The sequence below is a fragment of the Arachis ipaensis genome, chromosome B08 (assembly GCF_000816755.2).
Source record: "Arachis ipaensis cultivar K30076 chromosome B08, Araip1.1, whole genome shotgun sequence".
Taxonomy (NCBI): Eukaryota; Viridiplantae; Streptophyta; class Magnoliopsida; order Fabales; family Fabaceae; genus Arachis; species Arachis ipaensis.
This window is the reverse complement of record NC_029792.2, coordinates 114,841,845-114,859,109: the sequence shown is the minus strand read 5'-3', so window position 1 is coordinate 114,859,109 and position 17,265 is coordinate 114,841,845. Positions and strand designations below refer to the sequence as shown.

Below are 17,265 nucleotides of genomic sequence, written 5' to 3'. Positions count from 1 at the left end.
GGATCATTAAGGAGAATGGACAGCAGGAGCTTCACCCTCAATCAAAATGGATCAACACTAACCCTGGGGTTCAGATCTGGAGGAGCATTGGCGACCTCTCAACTGGCATTGATCACATACAGCCTACCATAGAAGAAATCATTCACAGTTGAAGAAGACAGTAAGACCAGAGTTAATCCAAAAGAACAAAGCACCTCCAAGCCTTAACCACCTTCTTATAATAGTTTACACAACTTCTGAGTTCTGAGTAATATTTTTTCTTTATTTTCTTTTATGCAATTAAACAACATACCTACATCTCCTATTTGCTTGACTAATGTAACACCCTCACTATCAGAATGTCATGCTTTCGGCTGTACTATTCTGATAGGAAGAAGTATTACGACGACTTCATATACTTAATAATAAAATTGGAGACTTTGACTCGAAATTGTATCACTGTTCTTTTTGAAAACCGGAGAAAGACTACTTTTTAAATAAAACAAGACAAGCATATACATGTACAAAACTTCTTACTCAAGTAACCTATACATATTATATACATACAAGTCATACAACTCCTATCCCTCTTACATAATATAATATTGATGGTGAGGGGTAAGTAAATAAAAACTAAACAGCATTATCGACTAAGCGAAACGTAATACAACCCTTTGTGAGCTTTTTCATCTGTCTCCTGAAAAGATAAAGCTGTAGGGGGTGAGAACCTAACCACACGGTCTCACCACAGAGTTTCAGAATTGTCATAATAAGATATTTAAAGAGAAATCTATTTTTAAGCTCAGTGATTATTGTTCATCCTTTGAATCTTTTAAAAAAACCAACAACTAGTCATCCAAAAATCCTTTTCGAAAATCAATATTTAAATATCCAAAAATCCAAAACCTTTATTTTCTTATAAGAAAATCTTAATCAGAAACCAACCACGCAATCAATCAACACAATCATTAATTTAGCACCAAAGCTCATTCTCAAAAGTAGCACACCAGGACAAACACAGGCAAAACAGACAGGAAATCACAGGTTTAGGTAGCAGTTACAGCAAATAGTTCAGGTAGCAGTTAATAACAGTTTAACAATTAGGCAAACTAAAACAAATTCAAACCCAAGCAAAGCATACAAATGTATATGATGCATGCCTGTCCTATGGCTAATGAGCTCATTTGTCAGTTATACAGCCAACCCGACAAGTCCGGTTTGTTGAACCCTTGGACTGTCCCTCGACGCACATCCCCATGAGTCTATGCATAGCTTTTTCTCATATATATATCAAATCGCTCAACGGGGGTACCATTCCCAGGAATTTATAAGTGCCCGGTCACCCTTACGTTGTAGGATCAACAGAGTATTGAGTCTCAACCTGGAGCAAGTGGTGGCAAGCCACTGCGTCTACCCAGGGAAACTCGTGTCTTAAATAATTCAAATTCATAAGCCATATGAATAATTCATTCAACATTCATTAATATCTAAATCATTCTCAATATCATCATCATTCATCAATCCATATCTCATTTCTAAACTCGTTCAAAAATCATATTTCAAAGTCAATCCTCATCATCCTTCTTTCCATTCCGTTCATCAACAATCCCAATTCAAAACATAATTCTTTCTTTGCTAAATAAATCAATCATAAAACATATAATGTTTAAAACCAAATCTTTTTAAATAATTACTTCAAACGAAACTTCCAATTTTATAAAATTTCGACAGTATCTCCTCTAAAACTCGAACTCTACCACCCTTTTCGAGTCCCATCCAAACATTCCTCAAACACTTTCTCAACCATTTTCAAATCTCAATCATTTTCCAAAATTCAACTACTTCTGATATCAAATTATTTTCAAATCCAACCATTTCCAATAATAAATCTTTTTCAAAATTAAACCGCTTCCAAAGTTAATTCATTTTCATATCTCAGATCATTTCCAAAGCCGATTCATTTACATGATCAAAATAACTTCAAAACCAAGAAAAACCACTTTTCATAATAATAAACTAAATAACTTTTCAACAATCACACCACTCAAGCAATCAGTCATTCAGTCCAGCAAACAACCAGATTTATAAGACAATTATAATCACAGACATATGTTTCTCACATTAATATATATTTATAATAACTCTATAAGATAAAATAAATTTTAAGAAAACCCCTACCTTAGTATTGAAACTCATAGAAATCGAAACTACAGCAACCCGAACTGCAACAGTAGCAACACCATTAACTCCCCGTTATAACGAAAATGACCACATCACCAAGAAAAGCGGTGGATTCAAATCGATCGGAGTGCAACAAGAATGGTACTGGAAATTCCAAGTTAAAGCAAAAGCTCATAATCAGAACAACAGAACAAAATAGAAGTAAGACAAATTCAAGAAAGGAAAAGCCGAAAACCAGATTGGTACCAAGGTAGTGTTACCAGTGGATCTGAGCAGTTCCGGAAGTGTTTCTCTGGCGACGCTGACAAAAACTTGACGGAGAAAAATTGTCGTTAAAGAATTTCACAAAAATGTCACGTTGCAAGTATAGTTCTAAACCAACAAATTATCCTCGGTCAATGTTTAAATTGTTTGTCACTTAAGCAAACCCAATAAAATTAATCCAAGTATTTAAACATCGGGTCGTCTCTCAAGGAATTGCAGGAAAGTATGTTTATTATTGGTTATGAGATTGTATCTTTTTGGGTTTTGAGTTTAATAAGCAAGGAATGTAAATAACAAGAAAATAACTAACAACTAAGAAAAGTCCTAGCAAGGTTTGAGAATCGGAATTCCTATCCTCATTATCATTGTCAATTGCGATGGTAATTGAAAATTGCTCTCACTTAGTTAACCTCTAACAATTGAAGGAAAGTCAAGTGAGCAAATCAACTTGAGTTCACAAGTCCTAATCAAAGACTAAAGTTAGTGAAACTCAAACCAACTAGCAATTTTCAATCATCAACCAACAAGAGACTTTGACAATTCAAGAGTCTCCAAATTACTCAATCCAAGTTAAGAATACAAAAAGCTAATTTAAAGTCCAACCAAGAATTTTATCAAACACTTGTTAGGCACAAAATAAAAGCATGGTAAAATTGCAATAATAATAATATCTAACAAATACCAATTGAAAGAAATTAACAATGACAACTGAAGAAAGCAATAACAACATAAACATATAAATTGCATTAACAAGGATCCAAAGTATCAAGAGTGCATAAACATAAGGATAACAAAGTGAAGGAAATAACAAGTAGAATTGAAGAACAAAGGTGCTAGAACAATAAATTGCAAGGAATTATAAATAAAAACAGAAATTAAATCTAAATCTAAGAAGAAATTGGAGTAGAAACCCTAAAACCTAGAGAGAGGAGAGCCTCTCTCTCTAGAATTCTACATCTAAAACCTAAAATTGTGTGAATGAAAGCGTGTCTCCCTTTCAGCTCTACTCTGCAGCCTCTAATATGTATTTGTGGGCCTGAAACTGGGTCAAAAGCAGCCCAGAAATCGCCCCCAGTGAATTCTGTTTAATGCAGCACGTGACGCTCGTCACGCGTACGCGTCAGCCACGCGTACGCATCGCTGGACTTTTCACTGGTCACGCATAGGAATCAGCTACGCCTGCGCGTCATTTGTATGCTACACCAGTCACGCGTACGCGTCGTCTATGCGTGCGCGTCGCTACCAGATTCTGAAATCCTTAATTTCTTGTGTTCCTTCCACTTTTGCATGCTTCTTTTCTATTCTCTAAGCCATTCATGCCCTATAAAACCTGAAAATACTTAGCAAACATATCACGGCATCGAATGGTAATAAGAGAGGATTAAAATTAGCAAATTTAAGACCAAAGAAGCATATTTTCAATCATAGCACAAAATTAGGAAGAATTTGTAAAATCATGCAATTTATATGAATAAGTGTATGAATAATTGATAAAATTCACTCAATTCAATACAAAATAAACCGTAAAATAGTGGTTTATCAATCTTGCCACACTTAAACATTAGCATGTTCTCATGCTAAGCTCAAGAGAACCAAAAGAGTGAACAGGGATGGTAGGACTTATGCAATGCAACCTATCTATATGAATGCAACTACATACTAAATGCTTCTACCTTCTTAGTTAAAAGTAAATAAATCTTCTAAGAACAAATATGATCTGGATTTTACTAATTTAAATCATAAAATGAAGTAAAAATAGACGTGCAAGAAGAAAGTTCGTGAAAGTCGGGAACAAAGAATCGAGCATCAAACCCTCACCGGAAGTGTATACACTCTAATCGCTTAAGTGTTTGAGGTTCGATTCTCTCAATTCTCTACTAATCTTACTTTCTAAGGCTTGCTTTTCTTCTACCAATCAACAAAAATTTAATGCACGAATACACATATCAAGAGGTGTTTTAAGGGTTGTAATGGGGTTAGGGTCAAGGTAGGTTTGTATTTGGTCAAGTTGACTAAAATCTGAATCCTTGATTAACCTAAAGTTCCTACCTAACTTAAGACAATCCATGTAATCAGAGTACAAAATCTAACTATCCATTAACTATGGGTACCACATATTCATTTATCCCAATTTTGAGTACAGTATATATGCATTGCTATCACCATTTACTTTGGGGGCATTTTATCCCCTTTTTATTATTTTTTTCTCTCTTTTTTTCTCCTTTTTTTATTTTTCTTAATGCATATGATTAAGGTATTGAATGTAGAATATGTGCTCAACTATCTTTTTTACATTTTTACAAAAATATACAATACCCAATTCCCAAACCAAATATTTTCAAATCCAATTTCTCCACACTTAAATCATGAGCACTCTCACTAGTCTAAGCTAACCAAGGATTCAAATTAAGGTCATTCATTGTTTTCGCTTAGGGTTAATGATGTGCTAAAGTAAAGAATAACTGGGTAAAATAGGCTCAACATTGGTTTGCAAAGGATAATGAAATGGTAAGGCCATATGGATATGTGAGCTATAGTGAAACAAAGGCCTCAATCACGTAAGTGCATGCATACATCAAACAATGAAAATATAGAATCAAGCAAGACAAAGATCACAATTTTAGAGAGAACAACACACACAATAATAAAAGATTGGTTGATAAGATGCAACCAATTAAATAGGTTTAAAATCTGACTGGTTTTATGTGTTTGAGCTCTTAAAACCATGTTCTAAAATAAATTTTTTCAAGCAAGTTTAAAAAATTTTTTAATTCAAATTAGTGAAATGCTATAAAACAGTTTCTTGGAAGAGAATTCATCACTTCAACCAAGTAGTACATACATGCAAGCAACTAGCTACACATGCAATCTATTATGCAATGCAACAACTAACTAACAAAGAAGAGTAAGAATTGGTGTTGGGAAAAGGAATTGTTACCCATGGAAGTCGGGATCGACCTCCCCACACTTAAAGATTGCACCATCCTCGATGCATGTAAAGATGTGCAAGTGGACAGGTTGCTACAACTGTTGCCCTTTCTCAAAAGATGGGGCACAGGAACTTGTTTGTCCGCCCCATTTAGAAGTTTTTCGTTTTCCTTCTTAGCGGCCATCCTGAAAGAAGAGAAAAAGTAAGAAGAATAACCCACAAACAAATATATGCAGCAAATAAAATATGGGTGGGCTAATGCCAAATAATAATGAGGTTCTCAACTACATGGTAGCTACAACATGCAAGTGAGAAAACAGTATAAGCAAATGGCATATCAACTAGGGGTGTTCAAAAAATAACCAAAATGTGGTTAACCGGTTAAAAAACCATAACCACATTTTGGTTAACCAGTTTAATAAAACAATTTAAAAACCATATCCATATTTTTTAGAATTGGTTAACCAAAACCAAATTAAAAAAAAAACTGGTTTTTAACCGGTTAACCAAAACCAAAACCAAATTAAAACTAAAACCTAAATCAAAACCTAATTTCAAATTCACTCTTCGTCTTCGATACTTCGACAAAACCCAATTCTCCAGTCCGCCGCCGTCAACAGTTCTCCTCCTCCGCTCTCGCCGGAGCTCGCTGGTGGCTCCTCGGACCTCTACCTCTTCGAGTCTTCACTTTGATTCGCGACTCTATCTCTCTGCCTCGACCTCCCATTCGCGACTCTGTCTTCACTTTGATTCGCCTGAGTAACTCTCTTTTTCGGTTCTCTTCTTCTTTCGTCGGTGGCTCGCTGGAGCTCATCAATTGAGGTAAACCCCCTCCTTGCCCTTGGTTCTGAGTTCTGAGTTGGATTTGTTATCTGGGTTTTTTCTATTTTGTTAATTTGTTCTGTTTTGTTTCTTCATTAGTATACTTCTGACTTCTTCATTTTAATGGATTGAAAATGTGCAGATTTTAAATCTCTCATTATTGAACTCTTCATTTCAATGGATCCTACTGTAAGTTTCTTCTTCATTGTGGTTCACTTTTTGATTTGTTAAAACTTAATTAATTTGTATGAATTGAATGGAGAATTGTTGTTCTAATTATCTGTCTCATTGAATGGAGAATTGTTGTTCTGGCTGCTGCATTATGATGTGTTTCTGCACCATTAAACTATAAATTGAATGGAGAATTGTTGTTCTAATTATCTGTCTCATCATGCATTATTCACTCTATTGCAACTTTACAGCTGCAAATTTCTTCGCTGGGCAACAATTTTTATTCTAATCTTAGAAGCATAATAACTAAACTTTTAGCATTCATTTCACAGAACCTGGAATATAATGGTCTTTTCTAATAACAGAGAAAATATTGTATAGAAAGTAGAACTAATGAACTCAAGTTCTTTCAGATATACTAATTTCTTAATCTAAAGTTAATTAGCTCAAAATTCCAACAAATTTTCCATCAGCTTGTATAAAAAATAATTTGTGATCAAGTTAAGATTTCCATTACTAAATTTTCATCATTTTAGTTTGGTGGGAGACTTTGACACCTTTTGCTAGTGGTCTAGTATTCTAGAAAGTTGAATTCCTACTGGGTATGATAAGCTACACTTCTATTCATGGGGAAAACACTTGATATGCTTTCATTTTTTATCCATTCCTTTTAATATGCTTTCATTTTTAAATATAAATAGGTATTAATCCTTAATGATTAGGTCAGCTATTAGAACATGATTAGGTCAGCAATTAGATTTTAATCCTTATAGGAACAATACAGGTTACTTTTGTTTTGCTTAGTAATGATATACTTTGGATGTGCTTCTAGCAATTGTTTTAGGAATGATCAGTATTTGTATGCTTAAATCAGTTACTTTGTTGTAATTAAAAGTTCTAATACAAAGTGAAGATAAAACAATTTTCTATTCTTTTATCTTTTTTTATGCGATCATTCTCAATAATTAGTTATATATAAAATCTATCGAAAGCAAAAGCAAGTAATTTTGGTTCCAGACCTCTGTTTTGACTGTTGTTAAACTCTATATTTATATTTAATTGTGTTGGTTCTGTTTTATCTATGGAAAAAAGACAACAGAGAATGCATTTTTATTCATTTTTCAAATTATTTTACTTGGAGAGATACTTCATTGTATTTTGAAATGGAAAAAAGGAAATGAAATCAAACCCAGTTTAATAACAAAAAATATAAACAAAAAAATATAAAAAGGAAATGGAAGAGGGTCATTAATGTATATGTTATCCATTAGGCATTAGCACATATATTGTTTATATTGTGAACATCGACATTTTGAACACCCTTGGAATCAGTTTCAAAGTATATGTATATATTGTTTGAACTTGGCTTTGTGCTTGATAACTTTTCTTTGTTGAAGTATTTAATAATTAGATTTTATGGCTTCTTATTCAGAATGAGGTAGCCGATCGTGATGTTCCCATGTCAGAGTCTGCAGAGCATTCGGCTTCTACATTACCTCCTCTCCCAACCACATCATCTGAACGTAAAAATCGATCAACAGTTTGGGACCACTTCAAGAGAACATCTGATGATGAAAATAAGGCTCAATGTCAACACTGTTTGAAAGTGATCAAGTGCGGGAATGGAACAAGTGCAATGAGATCACATTTAAAGATTTGCATAACACTCTTTCACGTATTACATTGGCACGTGACATCTTGATGCTCTATGAAATAAAGAAGGTTCAACTTCAAAAATACTTTTCTAAATATGGAGGAAGAGTTTGTCTTACAACTGATAACTGGAGTTCGTGTCAGAATATGGCGTATATGTGTTTGACTGTTCATTTCATTGATATGGATTGGAAGTTGCAAAAGAAAATACTAAATTTTTGCCAAGTCACCGGCCACACGGGAGAGATTATGGCTCAAAATGTTGAAGCTTGCTTGAATAGCTGGAAGTTGAACAAGATCTTGAGTTTGACAGTTGATAATGCATCGTCTAACGATGTAGGAGTTATGTATTTAAAAAGAAGGCTGATTTCTTGGAAGAGTTCAGTTTTGAATGGAGAGTATCTCCATATGCGGTGTTGTGCACATATTTTAAACCTGATTGTGAAGGATGGATTGAAGGAGATTGATGATTCGGTTGCCAAAATTCGGGATGCTGTGAAGTATGTTAGATCCTCAAATTCAAGATTAACTAGGTTCAAGGCATGTATTGCAGAAGAGAATATTCCACATAAGAGTCTTGTTTGCATAGATGTTGAAACGCGATGGAACTCTACATACTTAATGCTAGTAGCAGCTTTAAAGCATCAGAAGGCATTTGAGCTATTAGAGATGCAAGACAAAAAATTTGTTGAAGAATTAAACAAGGGAAGAGGGGTACCTTCAATTCAAGATTGGGATTATGCTAAGTCCGTCTTACCATTTTTAGAGATGTTTTACGATGCTACACTTCGCATCTCTGGATCCTCTTATGTCACTAGTAACTTATACATGAAAGAAGTGTTTGCTCTTGGAAGGAGGATTCAACAATATCGTGATGATGATGATTTGAGCATAAGTCTTATGGCAAGTAAGATGAAAGCAAAATACAATAAGTATTGGAGAAATGCAAAAACTATTAACATGTTGTTGTTAATTGCTGTAGTTCTAGATCCTTGCCATAAGTTGGATTATGTTGAATGGTGCCTAGTTAATTCTTTTGGTGCAGAAGTGGGCGGTGAATTGAAGATAAAGTTGTCTTCTTGTCTTCATTCACTTTATAATTTATATCAAGGTGCAGAAGAAGGAAACCAAGATGATACCCTCTCCCAACCGAGTGCAAGTGATAAAGCCAAAGACATTTATGATATGGGGTTATATTGCTGATCAACCGGTCGCAAATCCAATCTTAAATCTGAGCTTGATCGTTATTTGAATGAAGACTGTGAGCCAGATGATAAGCTTTTGGATATTCTAGGATGGTGGAAGGTTAACTCGAATCGGTTTTCCATCCTAGCAAATATGGCACGGGACATATTGGCTATACCAGTTTCAACAGTGGCTTCTGAGTCTGCTTTTAGTATGGGGGGAAGAATCATTGATCAATATCGTAGCTCATTGACTCCTAAGATCGTAGAAGCTCTTGTATGTACCGAAGATTGGCTTAAAGGAGACTTTTTCTCTTGTCTTGCACCTGAGAATTTCGAAGAGCTTGAAAAGGTCGAGCAAGGTAAATTGAATATTAAATGTTTCTTAAATATATCATATGATTTACTTAGAAAATGTTTTAGTTTAACTTATAATTATAATTTTTTAAAATTTATAATTATAGTTTTTTTGTGTGCAGATTTGATTTTATCAGAGGACATTACTTGTTCAGTGGGTCCAGGTTCAATTGCGCTTGAGGATGATTAGAAAGTCTTGATTGTTTGTTTTATAAGTGGTGAAGAGATTAGACTTACTAAGTTAATTGTTTATGGCGGTAGCTTTCCCTAGATGAGAATTTTGGGTTCTTTTCTTTGATGCTCATTCTTTGCTGCTTCTTTTAGTCTTGCAATGTATGATAAATTTGTCAAAAATTTATGTCCACTAATCTATGATGTTATACACCTTGTCTTGTCCACATTTCTAGCTGTAATTCCTGAATTTAGGTATTGTTTGCATTTTCCTTTGTGTATGCACTTTGTGCAAGTTGACCCAAAAATGATTCTCATCATTAATCATGACAGATTAAACAGGAAATGCTCTTGAGACCATTCTTTTTCTTTTATCACCCTATTAGCCTGCTTTACCAACTATTTTTCTACCCAATATTTAATGTTTCACTTCCATTATCTTTAGTAGGTGTATGTGATAAGTATTGCCACCAAAAGTTTAGAAAAGTAATTATAATTTATAATGGAAGGAATTTTATTATTTACAAATGTTATTTGTATTATTTAGAAAGAAAAAAAATTAATTTTTAGATTAAAAAAACAATTTAAAAGAAAAAAGGTAAAAAATTTGGGTTTTTATATGTAAAAAAATTTTTTGGTATAAAAACCAATTTTTTAGTGTAAAAATCGGTTTTTTGATATAAAAACCGGTTTTCAGTGTTAAAACCAATTTTTGATATAAAAACCGGTTTTTCTATATAAAAATCGGTTATTTTTTCAAAACCAGTTTTTATTTTAATAACCGATTAAAAACCGATTTTGAATTTTACTAACCGGTTAATAACCGGTTTTATCATATGAAACCAATTTGGTTAATTCACCACTACTATATTTTTGGTTAACCAAAAAATTGGTTTGGTTTTTGGATTAACCAAACCATGAACCCCCCTAATATCAACTAACACTTGATGCAAGAGTAAAGTCAAAGCATAAGTAAATGGCAAGAATACTCAGAAACATCAAGTTAAAACAGGAATTGACACATACAAGATTAGTGATAAGCATGAGAGCATTTGGTCCTATCCTAACTCAATGATAATGAAGCATAAAAACAAAGAATAATGAGTCAGAAGGGATGAAAGCACTAATCTTGTGTGTGGGGCAAAAAATTTTCATGAATGCTAAACAAGTCACAAAGCACCAAAATGATTCAAGAAATTTTCAAAAGATGAGTAGAAAATTTAATAAAATCTAACAACTACCAATCGAAAGAAATTAATAATGACAACTGAAGAAAGCAATAACAACATAAACATATAAATTGCATTAACAAGGATCCAAAGTATCAAGAGTGCATAAACATAAGGATAACAAAGTGAAGGAAATGACAAGTAGAATTGAAGAACAAAGGTGCTAGAACAATAAATTGCAAGGAATTGTAAATAAAAACAGAAATTAAATCTAAATCTAAGAAGAAATTGGAGTAAAAACCCTAAAATCTAGAGAGAGGAGAGAGCCTCTCTCTAGAATTCTACATCTAAAACCTAAAATTGTGTGAATGAAATCGTGTCTCCCTTCCAGCTCCACTCTGTAGCCTCTAATATGTATTTTCGGGCCTGAAACTGGGTCAAAAGCAGCCCAGAAATCGCCCCCAGCGAATTCTATTTAATGCAGCACGTGACGCTCGTCACGCGTACGCGTCAGCCACGCGTACGCGTCGTTGAACTTTTCACTGGCCACGCGTAGGCGTCAGCCATGCGTGCGCGTCATTTGTATGCTGCACCAGTCACGCGTACGCGTCATCCATGCGTGCGCATCGCTACCAGATTCTGAAATCCTTAATTTTTTGTGTTCCTTCCACTTTTGCATGCTTCTTTTCCATTCTCTAAGCCATTCCTGCCCTATAAAACCTGAAAACACTTAGCAAACATGTCACGACATCGAATGGTAATAAGAGAGGATTAAAATTAGCAAATTTAAGGCCAAAGAAGCATGTTTTCAATCATAGCACAAAATTAGGAAGAATTTGTAAAACCATGCAATTTATATGAATAAGTGTATGAATAATTGATAAAATTCACTCAATTCAATACAAAATAAACTGTAAAATAGTGGTTTATCAGGATCATGGCTTCAATGCTGTAAGCAAGTCAGAAAGGTGTTTTGCCGGTAGTTGAATGAGGTGTGATTTGGTAGGCCCATAACACATGAGGAAGCTCTTCAGCCCAAGCTCCCTTTGCTTCTTGAAGCCTTTTCCTTAACCCTACCAATATAACTTTATTGGCTACTTCTGCTTGTCCATTTGCTTGGGGATGCTAAACCGAGGTAAATTGATGCTTGATTTTCATGCTAGCCACCAAGCTTCTGAATGTTGAGTCAGTAAATTGTGTACCATTATCAGTTGTGATGGAGTGTGGAACTCCAAATCGGATGATAATATTTCTGTACAGGGCATTGGCTCTACTATTGAACTCCCTGGTTGTGTCTGACTTCAATTTCGAGGAACTGCCTAAGAAGCTCAAGCGTTCTTTCCAAGTACCCCTTCATGTTAGGATCCTTTGTCTGGTACTCTCCCTTAATCTGGGAAATCACGACTTGAGAGTCACTGAAGGCTACTACTTTTGTCGCTCCGACTTCTTTGGCTAACTTTAGCCCAGCGATCAGGGCTTCATATTTTGCCTGATTATTGGAGGCCAGAAATTCAAATTTCAAGGAGACCTCTATTTGAGTTCCTTCTTGATTAACCAGTATTATGCCTGCACCACTTCCGACTTTGTTGGAGGAGCCATCCACATATAATTCCCAGGTTGTGGAGGCCTCCTCTTGATCTACTGCGTATTCAGCCATGAAGTCAATGAAGCATTGGGCTTTGATAGCTGTCTGAGCTTCGTATTTCAAGTCGAACTCGGATAACTCTATAGCCCATTGAACCATCCTGCCCACAACATCCGTTTTCTGAAGGATTTGCTTCATGGGCTTGTTCGTCCGAACTCTTATAATATGTGTTTGAAAATAAGGCCAAAGCCTTCTAGATGCTACAACTAGGGCATATGCGAACTTCTCAAGATTTTGATATCCTAGTTCAGGGCCTTGTAGCACCTTACTTGTGAAGTAGACAGAATGTTGCCCGACTTCAGCTTCTCGTATTAATGCTGACGCTACGGCATTCTCGGCGACAGCTATATATAACACGAGTTCTTCCCCTGCTTTTGGTCGGGTAAGAATGGGAGGTTGGCTCAGAAATCTTTTGAACTCCTGAAAGGCATCTTCACATTCAGAGGTCTATTCGAACTGGCATCCTTTTCTTAATAGGGCAAAAAGTGGTAAGGATCTTAATGCTGATCCTGCCAAGAACCTGGATAGAGCTGCAAGTCAGCCATTCAGCTGTTGGACTTCCTTTAAACAGGTCGGGCTCTTCATTTCCAGGACCGCTCTACACTTATCCGTGTTAGCTTCAATCCCCCTTTGTGTTAGCATGAATCCTAGAAATTTTCCAGCCTCCACTGCAAAGGTGCACTTATCGGGATTTAGTCTCATCTTATGCATTCTTATGGTGTTGAATACTTGCGTGAGGTCGCTCAGGATGCAGGTGTCATCTGTAGTATTTACCAACATGTCGTCCACATATACCTCCATTAGTTCTCCCAAGTGAGGTGCAAACACCTTATTCATCAGCCTTTGATATGTGGCCCCCGTATTTTTTAATCCAAATGGCATGACCATGTAGCAATAGTTTGTTCTGGGCGTGATGAACGGTGTCTTCTCTTGGTCTGGCTTGTACATCAGGATTTGATTATATCCCGAGTAGGCATCCATGAATGACAAATACTGATATCCCGAGCTAGAGTCTACTAGTGTATCAATATTAGGTAAGGGATATAGGTCTTTCGGACATGCATTTTTGAGATTGGTGTAGTCAACATACATCCTCCATTTGCCATTCTATTTTTTGACCAATACCACGTTTGCTAGCCAGGCCGAATACTTGACTTCTCTAATAAAGCCTGTCTCTAGCAGGGCTTGCACTTGCTCTACGACCACTTGAGCCCGTTCAAGTCCTAGCTTCCGTCTTCTTTGCTAAATAGGTCGGGATCACAGATGAACAGCCAATCTATGTGACATGAATTCGGGATCTATTCCGGGCATGTCGGAAGCTTTCAAGGCGAAGATATTGGAATTCTCTTGTAGGAACTGTACCAGCTTCTGCTTCAGGTCTTCTGCTAAATTGGCTCATATGTTGGTGTTCTTCCCTATCTCTTGCTCGATCTGTACCTCTTCGGCCTTTCCTCTGGGTTGTGGCCGTAATTCTTCTTTAATTCGGACTCCCCCGAGCTCAATGATATTGACTTCTTTGCCTTTACCTCTTAGGTTCAGGCTTTCATTGTAACACTTTCTCACCAATTTCTGGTCTCCTCTAATGGTAGCAATCCCTTCTGGTATTGGGAATATCATGCAAAGATGGGGGGTAGAAACCACTGCTCCAAGCCAACTTAGGGTTGTTCTGTCTATCAGGGCATTGTAAGTAGAGGCTACATCGACGACAATGAAGTCTATGCTTAGAGTCTTGGATTTCGTCCCCTTTCCAAAAGTTGTATGCAGGGGCATGAAGCCCAGTGGCTTGATGAGAGTGTCCCCTAGTCCGAAGAGAGTGTCAGGGTAGCCCTTAGCTCCTTCTCGTCCAATCCCAACTTGTCAAATGTTGGTTTGAACAAGATGTCGGCTGAGCTCCCTTGATCCACCAGAGTTCTATGCAGATGAGCATCGGCGAGAATCATAGTGATTACTACCGGGTCGTCGTGCCCGAGCATAATACCTTGCCCTTCCTCCTTGGTAAAAGAAATAGTTGGGAGGTCGGGCCTTTCATACAGCTTGTGATATTCACAGTATTCATTACGGCTTCCCCCCTTTTTGTTCTTAATAGGTCGTGGGGAGGAAGCTTTTCAGTATGACAATTTTTTTTGTATACGTCGACTAGGAAAAGTCGTAAAGGAGTGTAGGAGTGGTATCTTCTGGGCCTCTCAAGCCCAACTTCTTCGTTTTTCTTGGGCTCCCTCTCCTTTTCTTTGGATTGGTGAGGGTGCCCCAGCCACCAGCTTGGTTCTCGTAATCTGGCATTCTCTTCCATGTTGATGTACTTCTCAGCTCGTTCTTGTACATCACTTAAGGAAGTCGGGTGTCTCTTTGAGATGGACTGGGAGAAGGGTCTTTCTCGAAGTCCATTAGCGAGACCCATTATCACTGCTTCAGTAGGCAAGTCTTGAATTTCCAAGCACACCTTGTTGAATCTTTTCATGTAGTCTCTCAGGGGGTTCTCCGACCTCCTGTTTCACTCCTAGTAGGCTAGGTGCATGCTTAACTTTGTCCTTCTGGATTGAGAAGCGCGTGGGGAACTTGCGTGAGAGGTCGTCAAAGCTGGTGACCGACCTGGGGGGAAGACTATCGAACCACTTCATGGCTGCTTTTGTCAAGGTTGTTGGAAAGGCCTTGCAGCGAGTAGCGTCTAATACGTCAGCTAAGTACATCCGACTTTTGAAGTTATTGAGGTGATGCTTCGGGTCAGTCGTCCTATCATACAGATCCATGTCAGGGCTTTTAAAGTTTCTGGAAACTTTAGCCCTCATGATGTCCTCAATAAATGGGTCTTCTTCCCCTAACAGGGTGTCTTCTCGATCTCTGCGAGAATCCTTATTTCAGAGGTTGGATTCCAACCTCGAGAGCTTTTCTTCAAACTCTCTTCGTCACTCGATCTCTCTCCTTAGGCTTCGCTCTACTTCACGCTGTCGTTCCAACTCTTGTTCTAGTTGTTCGAGCCGACCTTGGTGGCCATGTAAGGCTGCCCATCTTTTCTGGGCTGATGAACTTCAGAAGAGATTTTTTCCGGTCCCTGGATATTCGAGGGGCCTTCACTGTATAGTCTTTCCGCTCCTTATAGAGATATTATTGCTCAGTTTTTGTTGACCGCGTCCTCATGCTCTTGATCGGACTCTGAGGCAGTGTGTCCATCTTCATGCTGGTTGTCCGCCATATTGCGCTGATCTCCGAGTCCCCGGCAACGGCGCCAATGTTGCGGGGCTTACCTAGAACCGGATGATTGGGCTCGAATGGAAGGCCCAAACGTTGAAGGAATGTGGCCTCCGACTTGTTCCTGTCTGGGAGCCGCTGTCCGAGTTGTGTGTTTTGAAGAATGGGGGGTGATACTTGCGAAGACACTCTGATGCTTAAGTTAGCAAGGGGTTAAGCAGGTTTAGAGTATTGGAACTTAGGTTTACCTGAGTGTGTCAGTGTATTTATAGGGAATGAACCAATAACCACCGCTGAAGTAGTTCCACTTCTGATGGTGGATAACCGTTCCTTTATCTTAGGGTTATTTGGATCTCTCTTCTAGAAGTGGGTGAGAGATTTAAGGAGGCAGTTATTCACTTAGATAAGTACTGATTGCTTGCTGGTGTTGACTCCGACTTTTTAGAAGAGGTTGGATAGTCGGTGAAGGCCAATCTTTTTGGATTAGGCCTCTTGGCCTGATTGGACTTGGCTTATGTTTTGGATAAGGGTATGAACAATTATCATTATGTAATAATCACTAATTTTTGTTATAAATATTCTATTTTCTTATAGTGAGAGAAGTTTGGTGATAGAATTAATGGTGGGTAGAGTTTATGGTGGATTTTGTGAAGATACATTTGAATTGATAACGCCTCCCATGAATCTTTGAGCTAATAGAAAATGAGAAACTAGAGAAACTAAAAAATGAATAAAATGGATTGAATAAATTAAAATCTTCTATACAATATGAGTAGCATTATTGGGATAGAGTATGGGCGCCCATACTCTCTCTCCCGCATAACATTATGCCAATATTTTAAAAGAGGTGTTGAAGCAAATTGTTTTTTTCAAAGGCAAGGTACATTTATACATAGAAGGGAAGTACAAGTTATTAGACCATTTAGGGTCAGCAAACGAAAATATGGGTGTTTCGCAAACAACACTAAACGCAACTTGATCTACTAAAACTGGAGAATTGCAGGAATTGAATTAAGAAACAACCAACTTTGGAGCACTTGCCTGTCAAGTAAACTATGTTCTATTTATTGCTTTAGCCGCCGCATCTATTCATTACGGAAAACTCTCTATTCGATACTATATGGTACGCTGCATCCGTGCATATAGCTGGATTAGGAATTAGGATTATATTATTAGTGTATTAATAGGTATTCATGTATTTATTAATGCTCCTTTATTAAAAAAGATGGAAAATAATAGAGAAAAACTCAAATCAGCCCCTGATAATTATCTCGAAAGACAATGAGGTCCCTGACAAAAAAAAAATCCAATCCGGTTCCTGACAATTACTTCGAAAGGACAACGAAACTCCTGTGCCAAAAGAAAATCAATGTTATTTTTTTTTGGCACAGGGGCTAATCAGTCCCAAAAAAATTATCAGGGACCGGATTAGGTGTTTTTTTTTTTTGGGAGCCTCATTGTCCTTTCGAAATAATTGTCAGAGGCCGGATGGGATATTCACTCAAAATAATAAATATTGAATTTAGTCAAAATAATAAGTATTTTGGATTCTAA

At 36.9% G+C, this 17,265-nt stretch overlaps 1 protein-coding gene across 1 annotated transcript; it reads left to right on the top strand.

Annotated features, from left to right (window-relative positions):
- LOC110265355 (zinc finger BED domain-containing protein RICESLEEPER 2-like) lies at positions 8,147-9,202 on the top strand. Its single transcript, XM_021108317.1, has one exon. The coding sequence runs from the start codon at positions 8,147-8,149 to the stop codon at positions 9,200-9,202; it is 1,056 nt and encodes a 351-aa protein (XP_020963976.1).

Coding starts and splice junctions, on each gene's coding strand:
- LOC110265355 (XM_021108317.1), top strand. CDS start 8,147: ATGGCGTATATGTGTTTGACTGTTCATTTCATTGATATGGATTGGAAG.